At 32.1% G+C, this 22239-nt stretch overlaps 2 protein-coding genes across 4 annotated transcripts; one reads left to right on the top strand and one right to left on the bottom strand.

Moving 5' to 3' along the window:
- The first annotated feature begins 1506 nt into the window (after positions 1-1506).
- On the top strand, positions 1507-11097 carry LOC123720702 (acyl-CoA Delta-9 desaturase). 3 transcript variants are annotated; one of them, XM_045677412.1, is made up of 8 exons: positions 1507-1612; positions 1814-1846; positions 6683-6853; positions 7859-7989; positions 9071-9276; positions 9849-10034; positions 10320-10426; positions 10811-11097. In XM_045677412.1, exons 3-8 carry the CDS (start codon positions 6685-6687, stop codon positions 11002-11004), a joined length of 993 nt encoding a protein of 330 aa, XP_045533368.1. In that variant the 5' UTR covers positions 1507-1612; positions 1814-1846; positions 6683-6684; the 3' UTR covers positions 11005-11097. The 3 variants fall into 3 exon arrangements, with proteins under 3 accessions (XP_045533368.1, XP_045533369.1, XP_045533370.1); XM_045677413.1 differs by lacking the exon at positions 1814-1846; XM_045677414.1 differs by lacking the exons at positions 1507-1612; positions 1814-1846 and adding an exon at positions 5966-5984.
- A 287-nt stretch (positions 11098-11384) lies between these two features.
- On the bottom strand, positions 11385-22016 carry LOC123720425 (probable glutamate receptor). Its single transcript, XM_045677022.1, has 10 exons — positions 21864-22016; positions 20702-21218; positions 20174-20372; positions 19560-19730; positions 18919-19142; positions 18312-18523; positions 17956-18107; positions 15627-15746; positions 13555-13721; positions 11385-11569 (listed from the first exon to the last, which is right to left on the bottom strand). Exons 1-10 carry the CDS (start codon positions 22002-22004, stop codon positions 11484-11486), a joined length of 1989 nt encoding a protein of 662 aa, XP_045532978.1. The 5' UTR covers positions 22005-22016; the 3' UTR covers positions 11385-11483.
- Positions 22017-22239: the final 223 nt, after the last annotated feature.

Genomic DNA, 22239 nt, shown 5'->3' with positions numbered 1-22239 from the left:
CTACTGAAGACTTTGCTGTATGGGCATAGTTCCCTTTGCCTACCCAAAATGGGTGAAGAAAACAAAAAAAATCTCTGCTTATATTCTTTTACGGTTGGCGCCATTTTCCAAAAATGTTCTTGCTAGTTTAGTTGTTTGTTGCACTGTACAAACACACGTTGAGTAATTTCGACGACAATTTATTTAATTTATCACCACCCGAAATCAGTAAAATTTCACAATATGCTTCGGAAAACATTTTACCGGAAAAGTTTAAAAGTCGCTACATATCTACATACGACGAATTTATTACGTGGCGAGAAGAGAAAAAAGCAAATAGTTTTATTAAATTGATTAATTTTTTCACAACTGTATTAAAAATAGTTGTTCAGTACACGTGCGGAACCATCGTTGCAACTTGCTCCGACTGTCAACCCTCACCTTTACAATGACAGGCTTTCCGCACTTGTAATGAAATAACCGGCGATAAAGACAATGTCAATATTTAACGATAAATTGCAATTCTTACTGCCATCTCTAAGGTATACTACTCAATATTAGATTACTAAACTACCTAAATACATATAATATACTTTCTATTAATTCCGGTAAGGAAAATCGGGAAAGCCTAATTGCTTTACGTTAGCTGTATGTGCTAAATATAATTTTAAAAGCACATAGAACTCTCTCCTTTGATCGTAAGAACCTTTCAAAGAGAAATAGAAATGTTGTCGTTGGTCAAACAGTAAGCACCGACTTCACCAGACGCAAGATACAGGCAGAGAGGCTACCCGCTTACTGTTTACAACTCAATCATTTGGTATACATTTAAAACCATAAGGAATACGACGGTTAAAACTGTTATATTATAGTGTCCAGATTAAAATTTGTGAAGTCATGGACGACAAGTTGTTTAGTGTTAACCCACTTACAACTATGAAGGTCATGCTGTTAACCTGCAACTGTGCAGCGAGAGATTTTTTTACGATGCAATTCTTGTAAGTCGTACGGTACAGGAAAACCTGGCGCGATACGGTTCGAAAGCCTTGTACACTTGTAAATGCCATACAAAATATTTGCAACCAACGACGTGTGTTCGGCACAAACTAATCGAATAATACAACGTCAAAATCTTCAATAAAGAACAGCATTGTCAGCAAAATATTAAAAAAATACATGAAATGCACGCAGATTAAATACCAAAGTAGTAGTTTAGTCTACGCTAGAACAAAATATCACTAATTAAATTTCGTCATAGTCACTCACTACCACGTTATTTTATTTTTTAAAGACTGTACATACATTTCCTAAGTGTACCGAGGCGGAGTATTTATTCCACTGAACTTGGCCTTCTTAAAATAAATCTTATATTACAATTAACATTCACTTAAAAACAACATCGTATTACGTAAATTTTATTCATGAACACCTGACGTGTTGAATTTGTGTTATTACTTAAATACTGCTTGCTTTAAATGCTATGCTTTTAAATAATATTTTTATTTATCCTAAAGTTAAATTGTTCATGCAATATACAATTTCTATATGAAGTTTGAATATATGTGCGTTTAAATTTTGTCTGAAGCTTTGTCATTGTGGATTAAATCATACACATTCTCATTGTGCTATCCAGGTAAGTAGTATTTATTTATCTCAAACTTAAATATCTCTAACATATACAAATTAGGTTAAGGGACCGCTTTATTGCACACTAAACTAATATTAAAAATCGTAATTATAATTCTTAAAAACTTGTGTTATTGAACCCTAAATGGTATCATGAATATGTAAAATGAATAGTTTCAAATTGCCAGTCATCGAATTGCTTTTACAGCAGACGGTGATCGCTTCAACACACGGCGACATTGTGAGTATAATATACATCTATTTCGTATTATTATGTTTCATATATAGAATATGAGGCGCTGTCTTAAACGAAATGCTTTGAGTTTTGCGCTGTGACTCAGTGATTCTTAAGAAAATATTAAGACGAGGCATTACTTCGGACTATCTTAGCTATATCTTATAAAGCTCACAGTCTTATTTTTTACGAGTTAGAGCAAAATTGTACGATATTCGTTCTTAGGTTCTTGTCTTTTACATAGAAAAGTACTATGCTTGCTGAAATGTAATAACTTATCCTCGAACATTAGAAGACAGTTGTTTCAAATTGTTATCATTTGTTCTACCATTTAATTTAATATATATTTTTAAAATGTTACCATGGATATTAACGATTAGAGACCTTAGCATCCCTCAATATTTTTTTTTAAATATAATTTCCGGTAGTACTAAATAGTGTAAATTGTTTGTTATAATATTCATGTTTTTGCAGCAATAAATTTGCTACTGTAAGCATACGTATTTTCTAAAAAATTATAACATTAATAACGTTTTTTTATTAAGCGTATAAACATAGATACAACTCCCTTATTGTTCAAAATTTTAGTTGTTCAATTCAATAGAAATGTAAATAAAATAAACAAATGTTTCATAAAACCTTACATATTACGTTACAGTATTACAAAAACCCACCAAATCGCTGATCTTAATGAAATTTGACTCCCATATGCTCATGGAAATGCACAGCACAACATTTAACCAACTTATCAAATACATTAGTTTAATTGTTGTAGATGTTCAGATGTATTATTACACATATTAATCGTGTCTTCTTGTTTCTTTAACGTATAAAATATAGCATTTTTAAAGTCATCCTTCCAATAATACAGGAGATAATATTACGAAACAATTTGAGATACCTTAAGGTATTACAGCGTGATATAATAAACTGTGGGCCATTTTCTGACACCGATCGGTATTCTTTAGGGAAACATACAACAAGGAATACTTTCCGTTTCAAAAATAACAAGTTGATTTGTAACTGATGGAGTAATTTGGCAAATATCCTCCAACAGCGATTTAGCGAAATACTCGTCGACAAACCTGCCTGAAAATGTTACACGTTTCTCATGTATTTCCCAAACTATACTCATTATACCAAGTTCGTACTAACGATTAATTTGGTTTTACTTATATAAGCATGCCATGTTGCCAAGAAAATATAAGCCTTTACTACGTCTTTTTTTTATTTGTATTGATTAGTATTGTTTAGATTTTCAGTTTAGATCGGTTTAGTAGTCCAAGGGAACCATTCTTCTTCACCTCTCACATCTATATATGTATATATATATATATATATATATATATATATTTATAGTATACTTTTGCAAGCATACAGTACTGCTACTACTATAACTACTTTTCTAAATACAGTCAAAACTATTTACAAAACCGATGACATCTTTTTGAACAACATACTGGTTATATTGACCAAAATCTTAGGTCCCGATGGGTAAAAGTATAATAACACTTATATATTATACAATATACTTAATAACAACGGCATGGCCCTACTCTCGGTTTTTACGACCAAATTGAATATTCCCTTTGATGACGTTATAATAGATTTTGACTGTAGTTGTGTAAAAACGAACAATATTATGCATTCGTTGAATACAATTCTGGACTATGGATTATCAAAGAGCAGTTATTCTTCAGCAATTAACATACAATACTTTACATTGACCTTTGAATTATCATAATTTTAAAAACGCTCTTATCGGCATCCTTTAGAATACTATTATATATATTACTACTTACTTATAAGCAATAATTTTTCGTCTAAGCTTGGTTACCCACAACACATGAATGACGTAGTGTGGGTACCAGCGTATGTATAATATTAAACAATAGAATAAGGATTAATTATTGAAGCTATATTTAGCTTGTATTTTAACGTAGGGTTCATATGTATTGCTTAACCATAACGTTATTTTTCCCCGGCAAGCAATTTTTTATTTATTTATTCCTGTTCAAAGTTTGTCGTAATCATTCGTACATTAGTACAAAAAATAGTTTATACCAATGACTATTACTTATTAAACTTTTTGCCTGTGGATAATCTAAATCTGATTTCTGATCACTTTTGTTTACAAATACAAATCTTTATATTTATTTAGACGATAATCTCATTCTGTAATCCATCTTGATTCCAAGCTGACAAAATCAGGGAACCAACTAGTCATACATCTCACACGTATTTCTTTCCTCGAGATGGTTAAGATTCAGAGTCATCATTTATAATGTAAAAATCGTATTGAATTGAATGATACTTAGAATTACGTATTAGGGAGCGTTCAAGTATTACGTCACACAAATTTTGGAGTTTCTTGACACCAAATGAAACGCGCCGTTACGTTTCTGTATCAAATAGTAAAACGTTTCGCGACCACCCGCAGTGACTCTTTATGCCTAAAACTTACCATTATGTGGTATAAAGTACTGACAAGTAGAAAATAATATTAACAATAACGCGAAATATATCCCCGCTCCGCATCGTAACGTTTTACAAGAGGACAACCCCCCCCCCCCCCAAAATTTGTTACGTAATACTTGAAAGCTCCCTTACGTGTAGACATGTGTACCAGGTTTGGTAATAGTATAAATATCGACACCTAATATAATTATTATCCTCAGAGAGGAATTAACTTATTGCCGTCGTATAGTTCTTAAAATAAAAAATATGAAAGTATCCTTCTGCCTAATTTATTACTCTATCCTAGTGTCAGGCTATCATAATATTCGTGCTAAATAAATGAATCTTATTAAAATAATTATACCGATAATTGTATTAAATCACCTTGGAATCAATGAAGATGTGTAAATTGAGATCAATGTTAGCGCAGCAATGTTTTCTATATCGATCACTTTAACTCGACTGTAATTATTTCACGAGACCGATCGAAACACCAGATTGCATTATGCTAACCGATTGCTTTATAAATATATAAGAACTAGTGAAATACATTGCTTTTAATAGATTTGAGTACGATTAGTTAATGAGTACTACAATATCCAATATCGAGGCTTCAACCCTTGCCAATGTTACAATCCGTTCGTTCAAATTACATGTACATAAGTGCAAAACATGTATTACTACTATATAATTATAATAATTTGTTTACAAATGGTCGATATATATACTTATTTAAATGTCATATATTATTGACTTTATAACACTCGCACTCGTCGTAGTCAACGAGAGTTTATTGTTAGTTCGGTAAAATGTTCTAAATTTCCGTTAAATAGTTTTAATCAAATGTATAGTAGGTACTGATGTAGAATACTTAACAGGCACTATTGCAGTTTATCGTTATAATAAAGTGCCCAAGTAAAAAACTAACAATTTGCAATTTTGGTTTGCTTATTTTTAATCGTATCATTTACCTCGTCGTTTTTTAGTAACTTGGATATGATGGATATGAACTTATATTTAGTAAAGTAACCATAATTAATTAGCACAGCATGGCATTAATTACCACTAATGCAGGGTTTGAAGGTAAATGACATTTACGCAAGTCTTAAAGATATGTGTATACTACATAAAAATACTTCGATATAAGATAAATTTGGCCTGAAGGCTTATTGTGGCGAAGAGACATATGAACTCGTTTTACAATATTTTTGGTTATGAAATCCTTGAGAAGAAATCGTGTCCTATTTAAATTAAATTATTTCTAATAATATAAAGCACGCACGCAGCTAGACCTAAAATAAACCTGGGGTAGGTCTGATTAAGAGTATAAAAAAATACTGATTTTGTAGATTATAAATATAGTTTAATTGACATCTCGCTTTTAGTAGATAGCCCTCGAGATGTGGAAACTGTGGGTTTAAGGTGATGTTTCAACGCACATTGGACGTCCGTTCTTATAACGTCGTGACAGTTTCACTTATTAACTAAGTGTAGTTGCTTTTGAATCGATATAAGTAGATTCGGAATGGCCTTATTACTCTGAGAATACCAGTGCAATATCATTGTTCAGTTGGAACGTAATCTAGAATAAATGTAGACGTATGATGTCGTGAGTACTATTGAGTGAATTAAGTGATTCTTGTTACTTGAATGATAATATTGACACTTTCAGATGATTGTTAACTTAGTAAGTACTTAATAGATATTTTGTCATTGTCCAGCGCTAAAAAATATTTGAACCCTTGAAACACTTAAATACAGTAAGTCTAAAATAACATATTTTTCAACTACGTGTATTAACAAAAAGTTAGTGGCTGCTTTACCTTCGTAAATGTTTGTATGTTTTCGTATATACTAAAATACCTAAAATTATCGAATGCATCTTAATATTATTTTTCGTTTAATAATTGTGGGGAGATTTGTGTAGAAGTTTTCAACTAGCTTAGTTATCTCAAGGTTTATGTCAACAGACCACCGTTATACGATTAACATAGTACTCGTAATAGATTTATTGTATTGTCTTTTGTTAACATAGCTTTTACACATTGAAAGAAAACACTTTTTTACCGTTTGAAGCTATGTATGATTATAAACTTATGATTATTTTACATATTTAAAAAAAACGACTTTTCGCGTGCTTTACAGCGTGCGGCAGTCCTTACAGTCACCGTGACCACGTATTATCTAAAATAATTATAAGTTTATAACAATACATAGCTTCAATCCGGTAAAAAAGTGTTTTCCTTCAATAGATTTATTGTTATAACATACCTAGTTAATTAAGTTTCATAGATACAATTAATAATATTTTTCATATATTACGGTTAAATACATAGAATTATAACATTCTTATTCATTCAATAATTTCTAACATTCTTTTGACAGCTATGGCGGCAACCATGACGACAACGAAGCAACACACAGATTTTAGCAAGTTGAGTAAAACTCGGGAGTCTGACTGGCCTGCCGTACTTTTCTTCATACATATCCACTTGCTGTCTATATACGCCGTATGGCTCGTTTTCACAGAAGCCAAATTACTGACTATATTATTCCGTGAGTACAAGTACAATATTTAAGGAAAGATGCAGAGTCAACACTTAGCGAACCATGACTCCATAACGTTTTAGTCTTACAGAAGTGAATCGCGCTAAGTCTAGACTTAGGCATCCGAATCTTACACTTAGGTTATACATAAAATTCGAGGTATTCGCTTTACGAGCCCTAACGGCGATGCGGTGAAAGCGTACGAAAATGACATAAGGAAGAATGAGCCCACTGATTTTGACAGTGGTTCCATCGCATGCGACGATATGTAGAGAGGAACGGAGGTTACTTCAATAAACAATAAAAGTATTGGCAACTTTCTACATTAAGCCGTTTTTTATTTTCTAAAAAATTTCAGTCTATTCTAGGTATTATCGTTTGCTATAGGTGTCTAAAGAAAACATGTTGTTTCATGCTTTAGAATAAAACACTACTACTTACTAACATTCGAAGCCCACTTTCGTTCGCTTCTTTACCAGAAAAATCTTATTAATAGACAATTAAATTAAATTCCTCCTATGAATATTCTGGTCGCCATTAAAAATTCTAAGTTATGAATGAATCAAATATTCAGTAAGACCGACGAATAATTATGTCGTACCTTGAAAACATACATACATATTTTCTATTAATTCTTAAATTCTACCCATATTTTAATTATGTAACCACAAAGTTTCAATTAATCAGGAAACGTAGCATAGCATTCGTTCTTTTTATGTTTGCCTATAAGTGCTTGTCAGTGGGCAGAGCGTTCGCGAGCAAAAGCTCACAAAGCTTTACAAAAGTAAATAAATCCTAATTATTTCTGATACCTTCCCACTCTGATGGCAAATACTGATAACTTCCACACGCAGTTTTCTCTGTAAGTGGATCACGCCTAAACAAAGAGTTAGAAGGTAAACTAAAGAGATAAAATCATTCATATACCAATCATTTAAGATGGACTATATTTCAATAAGAATTATTTTTTCCTTTGTTTGCTTCGATAATTTCAGTTATTAAAATTTCTTACAGTTCTCGTCCTTACATTATTTGCCACACTAGGAGCCACTATTGGAGCACATAGACTATGGGCGCACAACACATATAAAGCAAGCTCTGAACTCAGAATATTCCTCATGCTGTGTCAAACTTTAGTTGGACAGGTAATTGTGCAGTGCATGTATTTTCAACCTCCAAATGAAGGTCAAATGATGTTTTAAAATATGCAGTTTCGTAATGAACAATAACAGAAGGTCGAGCAATAACCTTAGGCTAAGATCTAGATTAGCAATCCTGGTTAAACATAAACCAAACTTTTAACAAATATTTTAGATTAAATTAAAAGTCTCATGAATTATCGTTAATTCATCCTTATACAACGAATGAAAAATATTATTAAATGTTAAATACGCCATTAAATAATTGTACACTGTGTGTATCCTTTGGGTGCTTTAGTTTAAATTTTGATATTAGACAGGAACATTTCTATCATCAAATATTTTAATACCAAAATAATTATGTTTAATAAACTAATTGCTTTACGTGCAATAGTATAATTTTTACGTGACTGAAAACTAGAAAAAGAATCACCTAATCCTAAGAATCTAATTCAAATGGAAACCTAAACCTTCGAAAGATTGTAGTCAAATTGGTATATTTTATTTTGATCATAAAAACTATAAGTAAAACGAATAAGATTCTACTTTTCATGCCGTTATTATGCCAATTTCAATTTTAATTGTATATTGTTTAAATTCGCGCTCAAAAGAACTTATGAAATATCACGGTGAAACGGATTTAAGGTCAAAATGTCGAATAAAGTTGTTTACCTTAAACGCCTTCCGCACTTGTTATGAGGATGTTGTTATTAAAATTTATAAAAGATTTTTAGCTTATTTATTTATAATTTGTATTGTAAATTGTTACATACAAACGATTCTTTAATTGTTGTTTAAAAAGGTTGAAAACTTTCATCATATTTCAGAATTTCAAGAATCCATAGATTTATATTAAATATTGTGTGGATGGGGGCAAAAATTTCCGTACTTATTTAATTTTAAATGTCAGATGTTCATGACCTTTTTGTATCCCAAGTCCGTTATTGAAAATATACTCAGTTTATAAAACCTTCGTCTATGTTATAAAAGACCTCAAAGACTAAATTAAACAAAAATAATTTAAAATTAGTAAGCAGTAAAATCCTACCAAACAAGGGCATAATTTAAATCTTTCTTTTCTATCTAGGGTTCAATATACAACTGGGTCCAGCAACACAGGTTACATCACGCTCAATTCAAAACTGATGGAGATCCCTACAACCCAAGACATGGAATTCTTTACGCACATTTTCTTACAAGGCTGCGTAAACTAAGCGACTATCAACTAGCTCTCAAGGATACTATAGATATGTCGGACTTGGAAAAGGACTCGATTGTCATGTTTCAAAAAAGGTATTTCATCAATCTTTATGTTGTTTTCATTGTTCTGTTTAAATGTTTATTCGGATACTAATACAAGCCGTTTATAGGATTTGTTAACATCCTGTGAGTGTATTATTTCAAAAATTAGAAATATAATTTAATCTACTTTTGAAATATACCAAAATTTGGGATTTGACACAAATAACATTATGACCTTAACGTTATAACATCACCAATTATTTTTAATTGTATAATACTTTTATATAGTTGCTAATTGAAAATACACCTCCACCACCTAATAAACAACGTATTCTCGTGATTATAGTTATTACAACCTTTAAAGGCAATAAAAGTGCACTGTTTATAAGACTCAAAATACTTTACTGTGATTTAAAGGTACTGTCTTATATACCTGTAGATCCTGCTTCAAAATATTTTAAACAATAACAATATATATGGGTAGTGTAAGAATCGTAGAAATGTTAGGAAATTTCCGGCCGCTTTTCGTGTATCAATTTCCTAAATAGTTTACAATTTGGCCAACAAACGTACAAATTTACTCTATACCTTTAATTATTACTAGACATAACATTTTTTTCTAGGTTCTACTGGATACTATACGCTTTATTGTTTATTCTCCTTCCATTAAACGCCCCTCTCGAATATTGGAATGACAGTGTATTAAGCGCGATATTTCTCATTGGTTTTTTGCGGTACTGCCTCGTGTTACATGCCTCTTGGCTCATTGAGAGTGGAGTAGAACTATGGGGATTGAAAGAAGGCGAAAAGTAAGTAAAAAATACACACGTAAGCATGCACTTAGTATAATTTTAGCTACGGTAATAGGCCAGCAAAGTATATTGTATTTTAGGTAATGTAATAACATTAATTCCCATTACTCAACAATGGAAGGCAGCATCGATGTTTCTTTATTAACGTTTATAGACCGTAATCAGAGTCATATAAGCAGTATTTTATTTACTGATATTAAATTCGTGTTTATATAAAATAATTAGAATAAAATATCCTATATCGCCTGCCATTTAATATAAATTTATAATTTTCATTTTTAGATTCCCCCCAGACAGCAATCTTGTGTTTGTCTTAAATAGAACATTTTGGCCACACTACCACTACATCTACTCAAACGACTATAAGTCTGGAGAATATGGCACATACGGTGAGAAATATTTTATTCATTTTCATTAGACATTCTGTTTACGCATAATACCTAATGATAAACTTTTGACAGCTGCCAAATCGTGATCGCTGATGCACAAACCACAGAAAGAATTTTTGTCAGAAACTGTTTATTTAAAATAGATACAGCGTATTTTTTATAGTTATAAACATAGTTATGACACAATTATAGGATACAGAAGACAGAACTGATGTCTACAAATAAAAATTCATCAAAAAAAAAAACTATTTTATAAAACTTAATTTTCCATGTTAACGCTACATTAAATCTAAGACATTTTCCTGTAGAAAAAGTCATAAAAATGAGTAAATATGTTATAAGAAATTCTACGTCTCCAACAAAGTAACTCATTTTACATTACAGATTCGGGGTGCTCCACTACGTTTATAAAAGTATTCACGGCACTTGGCCTAGCAACAAAGTTATCAACACTCGAACCTCGTACTTTGCAAATCGCTATGGCGGAGAGCGCCAAAACCAACAAACCTATTTCCGACTGCATTGAGGAAGCTTTAAAAAACCAAACACTAAGAGATGAACACTTTTTAAAACAGTAACTACATTAAAAGTTCAGCACAACACGTTCTCATAATACATATGTATTAACTATACTAGTTTTATTACTTTGAAATTAAATATAGTTATTTTAATGTTGTTTTTATTTGAATTCGATATTTAAAGCACTTTCAGAAGCAGCTTTCCTTGTAGCTGCCAAAAGTTTTTAAATATAGATATAAAGATAGAATTGCCAAGAAACTAGCTGATAGTTGAGTTATTACTGTAACAATTATTTAAAAGCAGGAAAAGCACTTGAGAGCCTTCTCTTATTAAAAGTGTCTATGGGCAGCGATATCGCTTAACATTAGTTGAGCCAGCCCCTTTGTCACCTGTTTTATATACATATAAAGAGAACTTATGATTCGACAGTGGTATTTTTCCTTATTCTGTGCAGTCTAATAACTAAAACCAAATTTTCACAATAAAACACTTATTTTAATATAGTCTTAACCAACATGATAGAAGTATTTAATAAACTCTAACGTGAATATGTAATTCTATGGCAGTATTTTTTTAACGCGATCCCGTTCTCTTTACGATTCTTCCAACAATACTCACCAACCCCTGTAAAAATATATGACAATGTTAAACAAACCCCATTCGGAAATTTTCTTATTTACTCTCTTATCAGATGAAGTACATATACGTATCAAATACTTTTAAAGAGTATAAATAACTCTGGTATAATATTACATAACTATTTCCTGCGACTCGGACGGCATATAAAATATACACGAGCAATACGTAAATTCCAATTAGGAACTTAATACAATAGTACCGAAACATGTATGGTAACATAGGCAGCGCTTCGTAGGTATACATTGGTTAAACATTATTCGTGCAGTAAACTGTTAAGAGCGGGCCTAAAGCTAGCAAAATTTATGATTTCACGCGTGCAAGCTCATCTATAGTACAAACTCGAGGGCATTTTGAACGGTACGTAGTATATGCAATACAATTAGATAAAATATTTATATGTGGATTACTTAACGAGTGCCAGATTAACGTCCCGGAAACAATAGCTTCATATCAAAGGATGCAAACCTACTCGCTCACCTGGGTCTAAGTATGTAATTGTTAGAACCGAACATTATCTATACTAATAAATATTATAAAAAGTTAAATAAAAATATTTTTTTGGTTTGTTTGTACGAGTAACCTCTATAAAAAATAAACCGATTCTAAAAATTATTTCGATATTGATGACACTGTCTATATGTTATTTAATATATTATATATATGTAAAAATTATAACACGGGTTTTTTTCTTCTATTATTTTGAACCATTATCAGTATTAGTGGATTTGTTTTATATATTTATTGACACCTAACAGCGGCAAAAAAAATCATATAGGTCAATCATATAGGCAAAATCATAAAGTAAACAGATGTTTGAATTTTCATGGAATCTTTGTTTTTAAATTTAATTGTTAAAATGTTAAGTTTGGTTTTTGGGAATGGTTTTTATGTTACTCGTGCTAATATTATATCGAGCGCTGGCGCTAAGCGTAGTATTCTCGTCTCAATGGAGTGAGTGAGTGAGTGAGTGAGGCCAACTGACTAATGAAATAAACGTTTACACGAAGTTCGCTTCAGATGAGACGGACGATACAGTGTTTCGCAAAACAAAAATTAAGTATGAACGCCAAATGCTTTTTAATTAAATAACTCGTCCAAACTATTGTTCTGTAATTCAATTATTTTTTTGCTCCATAAATGATGCCATGATTAAAGAAAAACTAAATTAGGCAAAAGTTAGAGATGACTTTGTGTTTTTTTTTTGTATCGAGGAATTTATTATTTGCTTGAATTAGAGTCAACGATTGAAATTATAGAATAGGATATATACGTATTTATTGTTTGTAATTCAAACATCACTTACTTAGATCAAATCAAATCTACGAGGAGGGATTTTGGTTATAGCCCGCTCTTAATGTATGAAAAATCTGTTAATTATCATCGATTTATATAGATGTCGACGAAACGTTCTTCTACGACGCCTTCTTAGACTTATATTAACGTAAGCAATTAAAATATTTCCAATGATTTAAATATGAAAGCTTACCTATCATATTATATCTCTATTGAGTATATACCATAGTAATATCTCACAGTTTAGATGTTAACTTATAATACTATAATATTTTTGCTATTTATGCTGTGCGATAAAAATCGGGCACCAAATGTGTTTTTTTTTTTTTTGCTGTGTACTTTTATATCGGAAAACATAACAAAAATAAATAATTTTGCTTTTATATATATATAGACATACCCATAAATCCACTTTGCACACGTAATAATCTTTATTACGATTCTACGTATTCCATTCGTGACTCCTCCCATACAGAGATTAATATTCACAGTATCATATTTTTATATATCATATGTAATAAATATTTCGAATAAAAAGGCACATGTCTATATTTGCTTACTTATAAGAAAAGGCGAAAAACATTCTAAGTCAAATTGAGTGTTGTAAGCGTTTTATTATACATGTTGTTCTAGTTCTTTTCTAACTCGCGTGTCTGTTAACACAGAAATCTACTAACCAATTAAAAGTGATGCGATTAAACCAGTGACAATGACAAGAAAGGCTGTCTGCACATCATGAGCTCTTGCTGAGGCGAAACCTGTGGGTGAGGCACACTCGGGCATAGCTGGTACCAAACTTGTAGTTAATCGTGATAAAGTACCGCCACTTCGAAGCCGGAGCAAACTATGGATTGTAAACTTACTTATTAACACAGATTAAATATTACATCTGCATTATAGAGGCAATAACTTCAAGTACATCTAAACAGTAAAATGTAAACTGTAATGTTCTGTGATATTTGTTTCTTTATTTTCAACGATACTACATCTTTTAAATAAAAACGAAAATGAATGTACGTATATAAATAGCTATTTTATTATCATATATACAACAGAAACATTAACGTGAGTTGCGAAGGGTAATTAACCTACCTAATATACTTTTAAGATTTTCGTTCATTAAATACATTATACCATGCTATAATTATACGTCTCTCCATAAAAGCTTCGGGTTACGGTGTTATTATCGGCAACAATATATTGAACAACAAATAGAGGTGACTTTCTCAGACCCATTGTGTTCACAAGTTCAAGTCACACGTTCTATAAACTTTGCAAACTATAACTTATGTATAATAACTGTAAAGTTCGTAGGCTAGCATAGAACAAAGATTTTTTTGATAGAATTCGACTTGATTTGTCTTCTCCTGCCTTCGAGAGCAATACAACGATTATAGCGGTTATACAAGTTTTCGCATCCCATAATATTGATACCATAACCTTGCCAGCCAACTTTCGTATCTTTCCATGCTTTGGAGTCGGTTCACCGCGTGCAGTCCACTCGGTTAACTGTCGATTGGACTCCGGTGTGAAATGCCATGTTTTATCCATTGTCACATATCAACTTGGATTTGTTACGATTGAACAGCTTCAAACAGAATAATCAGTTCGTTTTAAGTCGTTTGTGAGCTCGCACGGCAACCACTTAGAACACGGCTTTCACATTTCCAAATATTTATCTGGGATATGTCCAATACGTTCCTATCATTCTTAGGGTCTCCAGCTATAGTGGACTCTTTTGCCGGTAACAGCTATTGGGGCATCCACTCTGTGCTCATGTCGCCTTATTTAAACTTAGCAAACCACTCCTCAACTGTTGACTTTCCTGGTGCAGAGGTTTCGAATAATATTTATAAGGATTTTGGATTTTGCATTGGCTTCAATAGTATTTTTTTTCTCAAAAATGCAGTGTTTTATGAACACACGAAATTCCTTTTTAAACAAACAATGTTCCTTCACTCAAAATACTATATCTCACAAACTAATAGTACGACAACGGTAAAATTTATACACTTCTCTTTTTAAGGATAGGGATAACTAAAAATGATATTAATTTAATACTAGTAGCGTCATCTATGTGTCAGCCGACGAACTCTTCTGTCCATCTAATGTTTATATAAGTCACCGGAATATAACAAGTTATATATCGAATATATACGAATATCGCAAGTTTATAAATTTCCTGGGAAATTCGTAGGATTCTAAACGTTTACACGAGCTCTATCGTGCGGAAATTTAAAAATCAAATTTAAAAATACCGAAAACTGTGTTTAAGTTAAAGTTACGTATTATGATTATTAGGGCGATTCGAGGAAAATTATGTTGTTTACCTATGGTTGTTTGAAGATAATAAATATCTTAAAGCGACATTATTATTGTCTATTACGTAGTACGTGTCCACCCACTGAGGAATACACTATACATTACGTTGAATTTATGACGTGTCAAAGACTTAATATTTTCTGATTTCAAGTACTCTAAAAGGAACAAACATTTTTTTTAAATTGCTAATATAAGTGTACTTTTGTACTTGCGCGATTAGCAAAGACGAAAAATATTAAATATTTCACTGATTTAATCAAAAAACTATTATTTCTTAGAGCCTTTATTATTTAGTTACTATTGTAATTATTGAATCAATGTGAAATCAGGGTCTTATTTCCATTAAAAAAGATCTTATAACAAAGTTTTTATAAATTTAAGCTATGTAGGATATTAAATATTTTTAAAAAAACTTAATCAAAGTCACCTTATAAGAATTACCCTCGAATAGGGCGATCGTCGCGGCAGTGGAAACGAAAGTTGAGAGCGAGTTGAGTGGACAGGCAACTCGCGTAGGACGCAGCGTCCTCGTGCTTGGCTCATAGATCTGCTTAAAAAAAATTATAGCGGGTAAATTTTATTTTTTTAACTTGTGAGCATAAAATATATCGGAATTAGTTTCGTTTTATTTGATTTTATAAAAAAAATCCGTCAGATTCTCATAAGACAAAGGTTTTAGGAATAAACAATTATAAGGTGTGCATGATAAAATAAAATAAAAATGTGTTTCTTAATTATAAGTATATATTGCATTGTACGATTTGGGAACCCTTTTAAGTAAAAAAAATACCTGTCTCATGGCCCCCAGTTTTTCTATAACCAACTTAATTATAAATTCCTTACAATATATTTTTAAAAAATCAATGGCGCTACAACCTTTTTAGGTCTGGGCCTTAGATTTCTGTATCTATTTCATGATCGTTTTTTTGTGAATTGAATAGGCAAGTAGGTGATCACCCTTCTGTGCCTGACACACGAACTAATGTTAAATGCGCACATAGAAAGAAAATCCATAGGTGCACAGCCGGGGATCGAACCTACGATCTCAGGGATGAGAGTCGCACGCTAAAGCCACTAGGCCAACACTGCTCTTACACATATATCTTTTTTTGTTTTTTTTTTATATTTTTCGACTGTTTTAAACCCGACTGAGTACATAAGTGAGTGTGTGGGTTAGTGAGTGAACGAATGAAGTGTGTAACTACATGTTAGGTCTCAGAAGCACTGCGTAAAGTCTGTTCATAAGCCAGTCCTTTAATCGTATTTCTTTTATTATCTTTAGATTGTAGACGTTGAGCGGTTACATATTAGGTCCTTACATATGAAATTGGCGTTTTGTCATATTGGCTACTTTGACCTCAAATACCTCCTCTTTGGTTAGAAATTTCAAATTTGTACAGCTATTTACTCAGGTATTTTTGCTTCGATGACCGTCATTCATTTGTTTTTTTCTGTTTGCGTCACTCATTTTACAAAATGGAAAACTTAAAGTGTCGCATTATTTACGAGTACGAGTTCCGCCGTGGCACTAGTGCTGCGGAAACGACTCGAAGGGTGAATGATGTGTATGGCGGTCATGTTGCAAAAGAAAACGCAGTTCGTTTTTGGTTCCAACATTTTCGTTCTGAAAATTTCGACCTGCAGAATAAGCGCCGTGGACGGCGTGAGACTCAAGTTGATAATGAAGTATTGAAGGCTATTGTGGAAGCGGATCCATCACAAACCACGTCCGAGTTAGCTACAGGCTGCGTGTGTTAGTGATAAAACTGTTTTAATTCACTAGAAGCAAATTGGGAAGATTAAAAAGCTTGAAAGGTGGGTACCTCACGAATTGACTGAAGCAAACCGGCAAACGCGCGTCGACTGCTGCGTTTACATTACCGAACGGGCACAATAATGAAGGTATTTTAAACCGAATCATTACCTGTGATGAAAAATGGATTCTTTACGATAATCGGAAGCGCTCAGCGCAATGATTGGATCCTGGCCAGCCAGCCAAATCTTGCCCCAAGCGAAAAATAACCCCAAAAAGTTACTTGTAAGATTTTGGTGGACTAGTGCCGGTATTGTTCATTGCAGTTTTCTCAAATCTGGCCAGACTATTACGGCTGATGTCTATTGTCAGCAATTGCAAACCATGATGGAAAAGCTAGCGGCTAAACAGCCTAGGCTGGTCAATCACTCCACGCCACTGCTACTTCACGACAACGCTAGACCACACACTGCACAATAGACGGCTACCAAATTAGAAGAGCTTCAATTGGAATGTCTAATTCACCCTCCGTACTCCCCGGACCTTGCTCCAACAGATTACCATTTTTTTCGAAATTTGGACAACTTCTTGCAAGGGAAAAAATTTTACTCTGATGGGGTAGTCCAAATCGCCTTCACAGATTCCCGACCGACTGGTTTTTTTAGTAAAGGGATCAATGAACTACCTATGAGATAGCAAAAGTGCATAGATAACAATGGTTCATACTTTGGTTATGGTTCATATTAATTAAATATATTTATTTATAATTAAATTTATTTATTTAAAAATATTCGACTTTTTGTTACAAAACGTCAATTTCATATGTAAGGACCTAATATTAAGCAGCCTTTTCAATTTAATATCATTTAATTTGTTAATGATACAAGTTATATAACTATTTTTACTGATCTATCTACAATTTCGATTCAATTCAAACTCGTTATTTAGTCGGGAAACTATAATTACCTCTACATAACTCACTTCCTTTATTTACCATACGTACTTAAGTGTTGAACGAGCAGCCCGTTGTCCGGCAAAAAAAGCATAGTCTTGACTAGCAGCGCGAGCAAGGCCTTCTTCTGGCGATGAAACGAGGTTTTCAGCCTCTGAATAGCCACGAATATAGAACGCATTCAGCTGTATATCTTTTGTCGACTGTCAAATAAAAAACAAAATCAAATCTGTCGTAAATTCGATTTCCTCTTAAGAATTCTACACAATATATTTTTATTTTTATTCCTATTCATTCTTTTAAAGCTAAAGAAGACATATTCATTCAATAACTTTGATCCCAATAACGTTTTCTTTATATTGATGAAACATAAATCTGTGCTTATACTATATTTTTATTATCCTCACCATTAGGTATATCTGATCGGCTCCATTTTTTATGTACCCAATCTTCATATTCGGAGATTGTAACACGTCAGATACAGATCCAACGTTCGCAACACGAACAGATAGCACAGATGTAATAAAGGCCGCATATGCATTATACGTTACCAGTCCAAAAAATAGGCATACTATGACCAAAATGCTAACCGCAGGGTTTGATGGAGTGCAGGTACCACCTGAAGATAAAATTTTTAGTCAGTCCTAACAATGAATAATAATGGTTCTAAACGTACTCTGTAAATTAAGATGCACGTCCCTATTTCGCTGTTGCGTTTAAACATAAAGCCTTATAGGCAAGTAACATATTGCAAGAGTCGCAAATAAAAGGGTATATATATATATAGTTCCATACATAGTTGTTATGTAATCAAATTAAACTTTAGTCGATAAAATATTTTACAAAAAAGATATGTTTTTTTCTTATTTCATACATATACAATAATAGAATTCAAAGGGGAATCATTTTTTTATATTTCTGGTGCAAAACTGTACAATTGATGTAGTAAATTGAAAATATCATTTTAAATTTGTTTCACTTTAATTATACATCATGAAATCGCGTCAAAAATACCTTGTTGGCATAATATTCCCGTCGACCATATTAATGCCTCACTACAACCTATTTGTCGAGATTTATTTTTTAAAAATGTCCTCGATATGTTAGTAATTATAACAATCGTGATCGCAGACACAACCAACACCATTGCTACGCATATAAGGAGTCGAGTACTGAATGGAGCCAGAAATATGTCCCGCACCGATGATGTCTCTTGGTTACGTATGTAGATGTTGTACCTAAAAAAAATATTAACCTCGTTTAAACGCTTCTTGGCGGCAAAAAGACGGCAATAACTATCAGTGACCTCCAAAATACATTATTTATGTAACGGTGAAATCTCTCGGTACTCGCCACGTATGTGGATTCACAACCCAACCGAGACGAAGAAACATTACTAATCTAAACCTTACAACTTTATAAAATATATACAAATTATTTATTTTAGTTAAGAAAATGCCTGTAAAGATCAGTTATTCAGGTACGATTAACGTTTAGCCTGTGGTACGATTCTGGGAAATAGAAACATGATTCAGTTACAGTATAAATAGACAAATACATCTTAGCCTTATTTAAACGTCCCTGTTAAATTTAAGGAAGAAGTTAATATTAAAATTTCCTCTTGTATTAAGAAATTTTAATACAATATTACTTACATTGTCTCTGCGATCGGAAAAATAAAGTCCATTTCTTGCTGACCTGACACTTGCTCAGTCACTGGTTCGAGGGCAATATCTACTGTATGGTCTAAAAGTGCCCCGAGCAAACCTGACCACGCTCCTTCGTATGTACGAAATCCCAATTTACTGTAATATCGAGTCAATGACCTGTTTGTAATAAATATGTTTAAAACACAAATAATATTAGGAGTGGCGCCAACTGAGTAAAAACAGATATATGTTATAAACTTAAGATATTTTGAATACTATTTTATTATTTTTGTAACTTTGCCATAATGTCAAGGAAAACTTTATTCTATGAAATGTTTATAAAGATAATATAATATATTTAATAAGATGAAAATACAAAACTATCCGTTACTTTACGGTCCAAAGAATTACATCTAAAATATGTTGCAAGTCCTTTTAAGTATTTAACGCGGCTATAAATAAATAATAATGCCAATTTTTTTTTATTTAACCGAGAGAATGTTAGGTAAAAAAGCGGGTAGCCCGTAATTTTGACGTAAAAGTTAAACATAAAACTTCGCGGTATCGTAATCAGTTTCTGTAAGATTAACATTAATTGTAATTTTATAAAAGATACTTACGTTCCATTCATTCTCACAATAAGAAAGTGCAGCAAATCATCCAAAAGCCCTGGTGCTGAAGGACCATCCTGGTCAGGGACAGGTTTCTCGTCAGTGTAATTACATCGACCTACGATTAATTTCTCGCCCAAGAAATTGCGTGCTTCTACTGGATACGGTATTTTAATCATTGCCATTGATTGTTCTAGAGTCCAGTATCCTTCAATTATAATTTCAAATAAATTAAAAAATGCGTCGTATAAATCTAGGCATTATATCAAGAGGTATAAATAATATTCTGGCCAAAATATTTTAACGCTGTTTCAGAATCAAACTGGCCTTCAATACTGTTTAATTCACGAAAGAAGATTCACACATAAATTATAACAAAATCTATATCTTAATAATTCATAATAAGTAAGTGAACTGATTCTGATATGTGATTGCGTTAAGTCATTAATCAATTAAAAGGTTTTGTTAATTTGCATATTTATTTCATTCGGCATACATAGTTCTAAATTAACCTCATTAGTAAAATGTAATAAATACCTAAGTGTGATGCGTACAATGTAGAATTCACTCGAACTTTAAAGTACTGTACAACATGTATCGTTTCGTTTTTCGTGTGTAAATTATGTTTTAACATGAGCTCACTTGCATTTGTCATATGAAATCTTCCAGTATAATAATTATATATTGTTCCACTTCCATGAAGCGGCACTAGATGGTCATTTCGAAAAATATTTTTATTCCTCGCCAAATTCATAAATCTGTTTGAGCTTTGATAATATCTCAATGCCTTTTGAGGTTGAATACAATTCCGGGAATGAAAATGTTGTTGAGAGCAATTCCCAGTGTTTCTATGGTATTTCAAACCAATATCAAAGTTGTTTGCGCAAAGTATATTATTGCCTTTATACAGATTATGAGGTAAAGTGACTACTATATTCTGGTCGTAACGGAGTTCAGATGTATTTAATACCTTGTATATGTATTTTCTATCATATATAGATTTCAAAGCTATTATCCATTCAGACGAAGCCGAATTCAATTCCCATGCGTTGAGCTATAATTTATATTTTAATTATCATAAATCATAATTCAATGAAAAGTTGTAGAACCACAAAAGACAAAAGAAGAAAAATTTGTGTCGTGACTTTTTCTTCTATTATCTACAAACAATGTTGTATGGTCTAAACATGTCTGAGATCCAAATTGGCGAAGTAAGCTAAAATAGTTGTTTGCTTGCCTCATGTTTCAGGTTATTCTTGGAACCAATTGCATATACATATATATGCTTTGGTATTGTCATTGTCACAATTTAATATATCATCTAGTGACAGATGCATTCTCCAACGTTTTAACAAGTAGTTACTTGTTCAAAGTTTCTTTAGAAATACACCTAATAGTGTACAAAGTTTATGTGCCCATTACCGAGCTGCTCATAAAGCATTAAGTAACAATACTGTGTTTGACAGTTAAGACATATTTTTAAAAATCTGTTGAATTGTCGTCAAATATAACAAACTATATGCTAATTTACTTGTGCAATGTACACAGCAAATCGTAATTCCTTGGGCACAACGCTTACTTGAAATTATAAAAAGATGACAGTTACATTTGAATAGTCCAGTGAAGTCCAGGAAATTATTTTAAAGGTATCGGTCATTATATACCGACTCCACTACCTTGTATTATATAAATATTATACCTGTTTGATATGTTTAGCCAACACTGATGTGTTCCGAGCTAAATTCGTCGATAAAGTTACAACTCCAATTTTTATAATAAAACGAGGTTTTTTATCCACATTGAGGGCGACTGCAACGCCATTGACTACCAGACATTTCATAAAACGTAAAATCATCCAACTGCAATCTTTTTAAAAAAACATGATCCTAATTATACCTAATAAAAATATCCAAGCAAAAAACTAATTTTGCATATAAATTTCAATAAACATTTAAAATTTGTCGTATTAATTTTATATAAATTCAAAGTCAGAAAAAAGTACGAAATCATATAGTTTAAATACATTTTGCAATAAGATAACAATGCTCATTATTCTGACAAGTGAATCGTTCAAC

Source organism: Pieris brassicae, chromosome 2 (genome assembly GCF_905147105.1).
Source record: "Pieris brassicae chromosome 2, ilPieBrab1.1, whole genome shotgun sequence".
NCBI lineage: Eukaryota > Metazoa > Arthropoda > Insecta > Lepidoptera > Pieridae > Pieris > Pieris brassicae.
Note: the sequence above shows the minus strand (reverse complement) of the source record. Positions and strands in the feature narration are given on the sequence as shown.

What these genes read in the sequence shown, in the direction of transcription:
- LOC123720702 (XM_045677413.1), top strand. Translation starts at nt 6,685, where the DNA reads ATGGCGGCAACCATGACGACAACGAAGCAACACACAGATTTTAGCAAG. An exon ending in ATTGTCATGTTTCAAAAAAG is followed by an intron (nt 9,277 to 9,848) that starts GTATTTCATCAA and finishes ATTTTTTTCTAG; the next exon opens with GTTCTACTGGATACTATACG. An exon ending in GGATTGAAAGAAGGCGAAAA is followed by an intron (nt 10,035 to 10,319) that starts GTAAGTAAAAAA and finishes TTTCATTTTTAG; the next exon opens with ATTCCCCCCAGACAGCAATC.
- LOC123720425 (XM_045677022.1), bottom strand. Translation starts at nt 22,004, where the DNA reads ATGAAATGTCTGGTAGTCAATGGCGTTGCAGTCGCCCTCAATGTGGAT. An exon ending in ATTGTGAGAATGAATGGAAC is followed by an intron (nt 19,731 to 20,173) that starts GTAAGTATCTTT and finishes TATTACAAACAG; the next exon opens with GTCATTGACTCGATATTACA. An exon ending in TTTCCGATCGCAGAGACAAT is followed by an intron (nt 19,143 to 19,559) that starts GTAAGTAATATT and finishes TATTTTTTTTAG; the next exon opens with GTACAACATCTACATACGTA.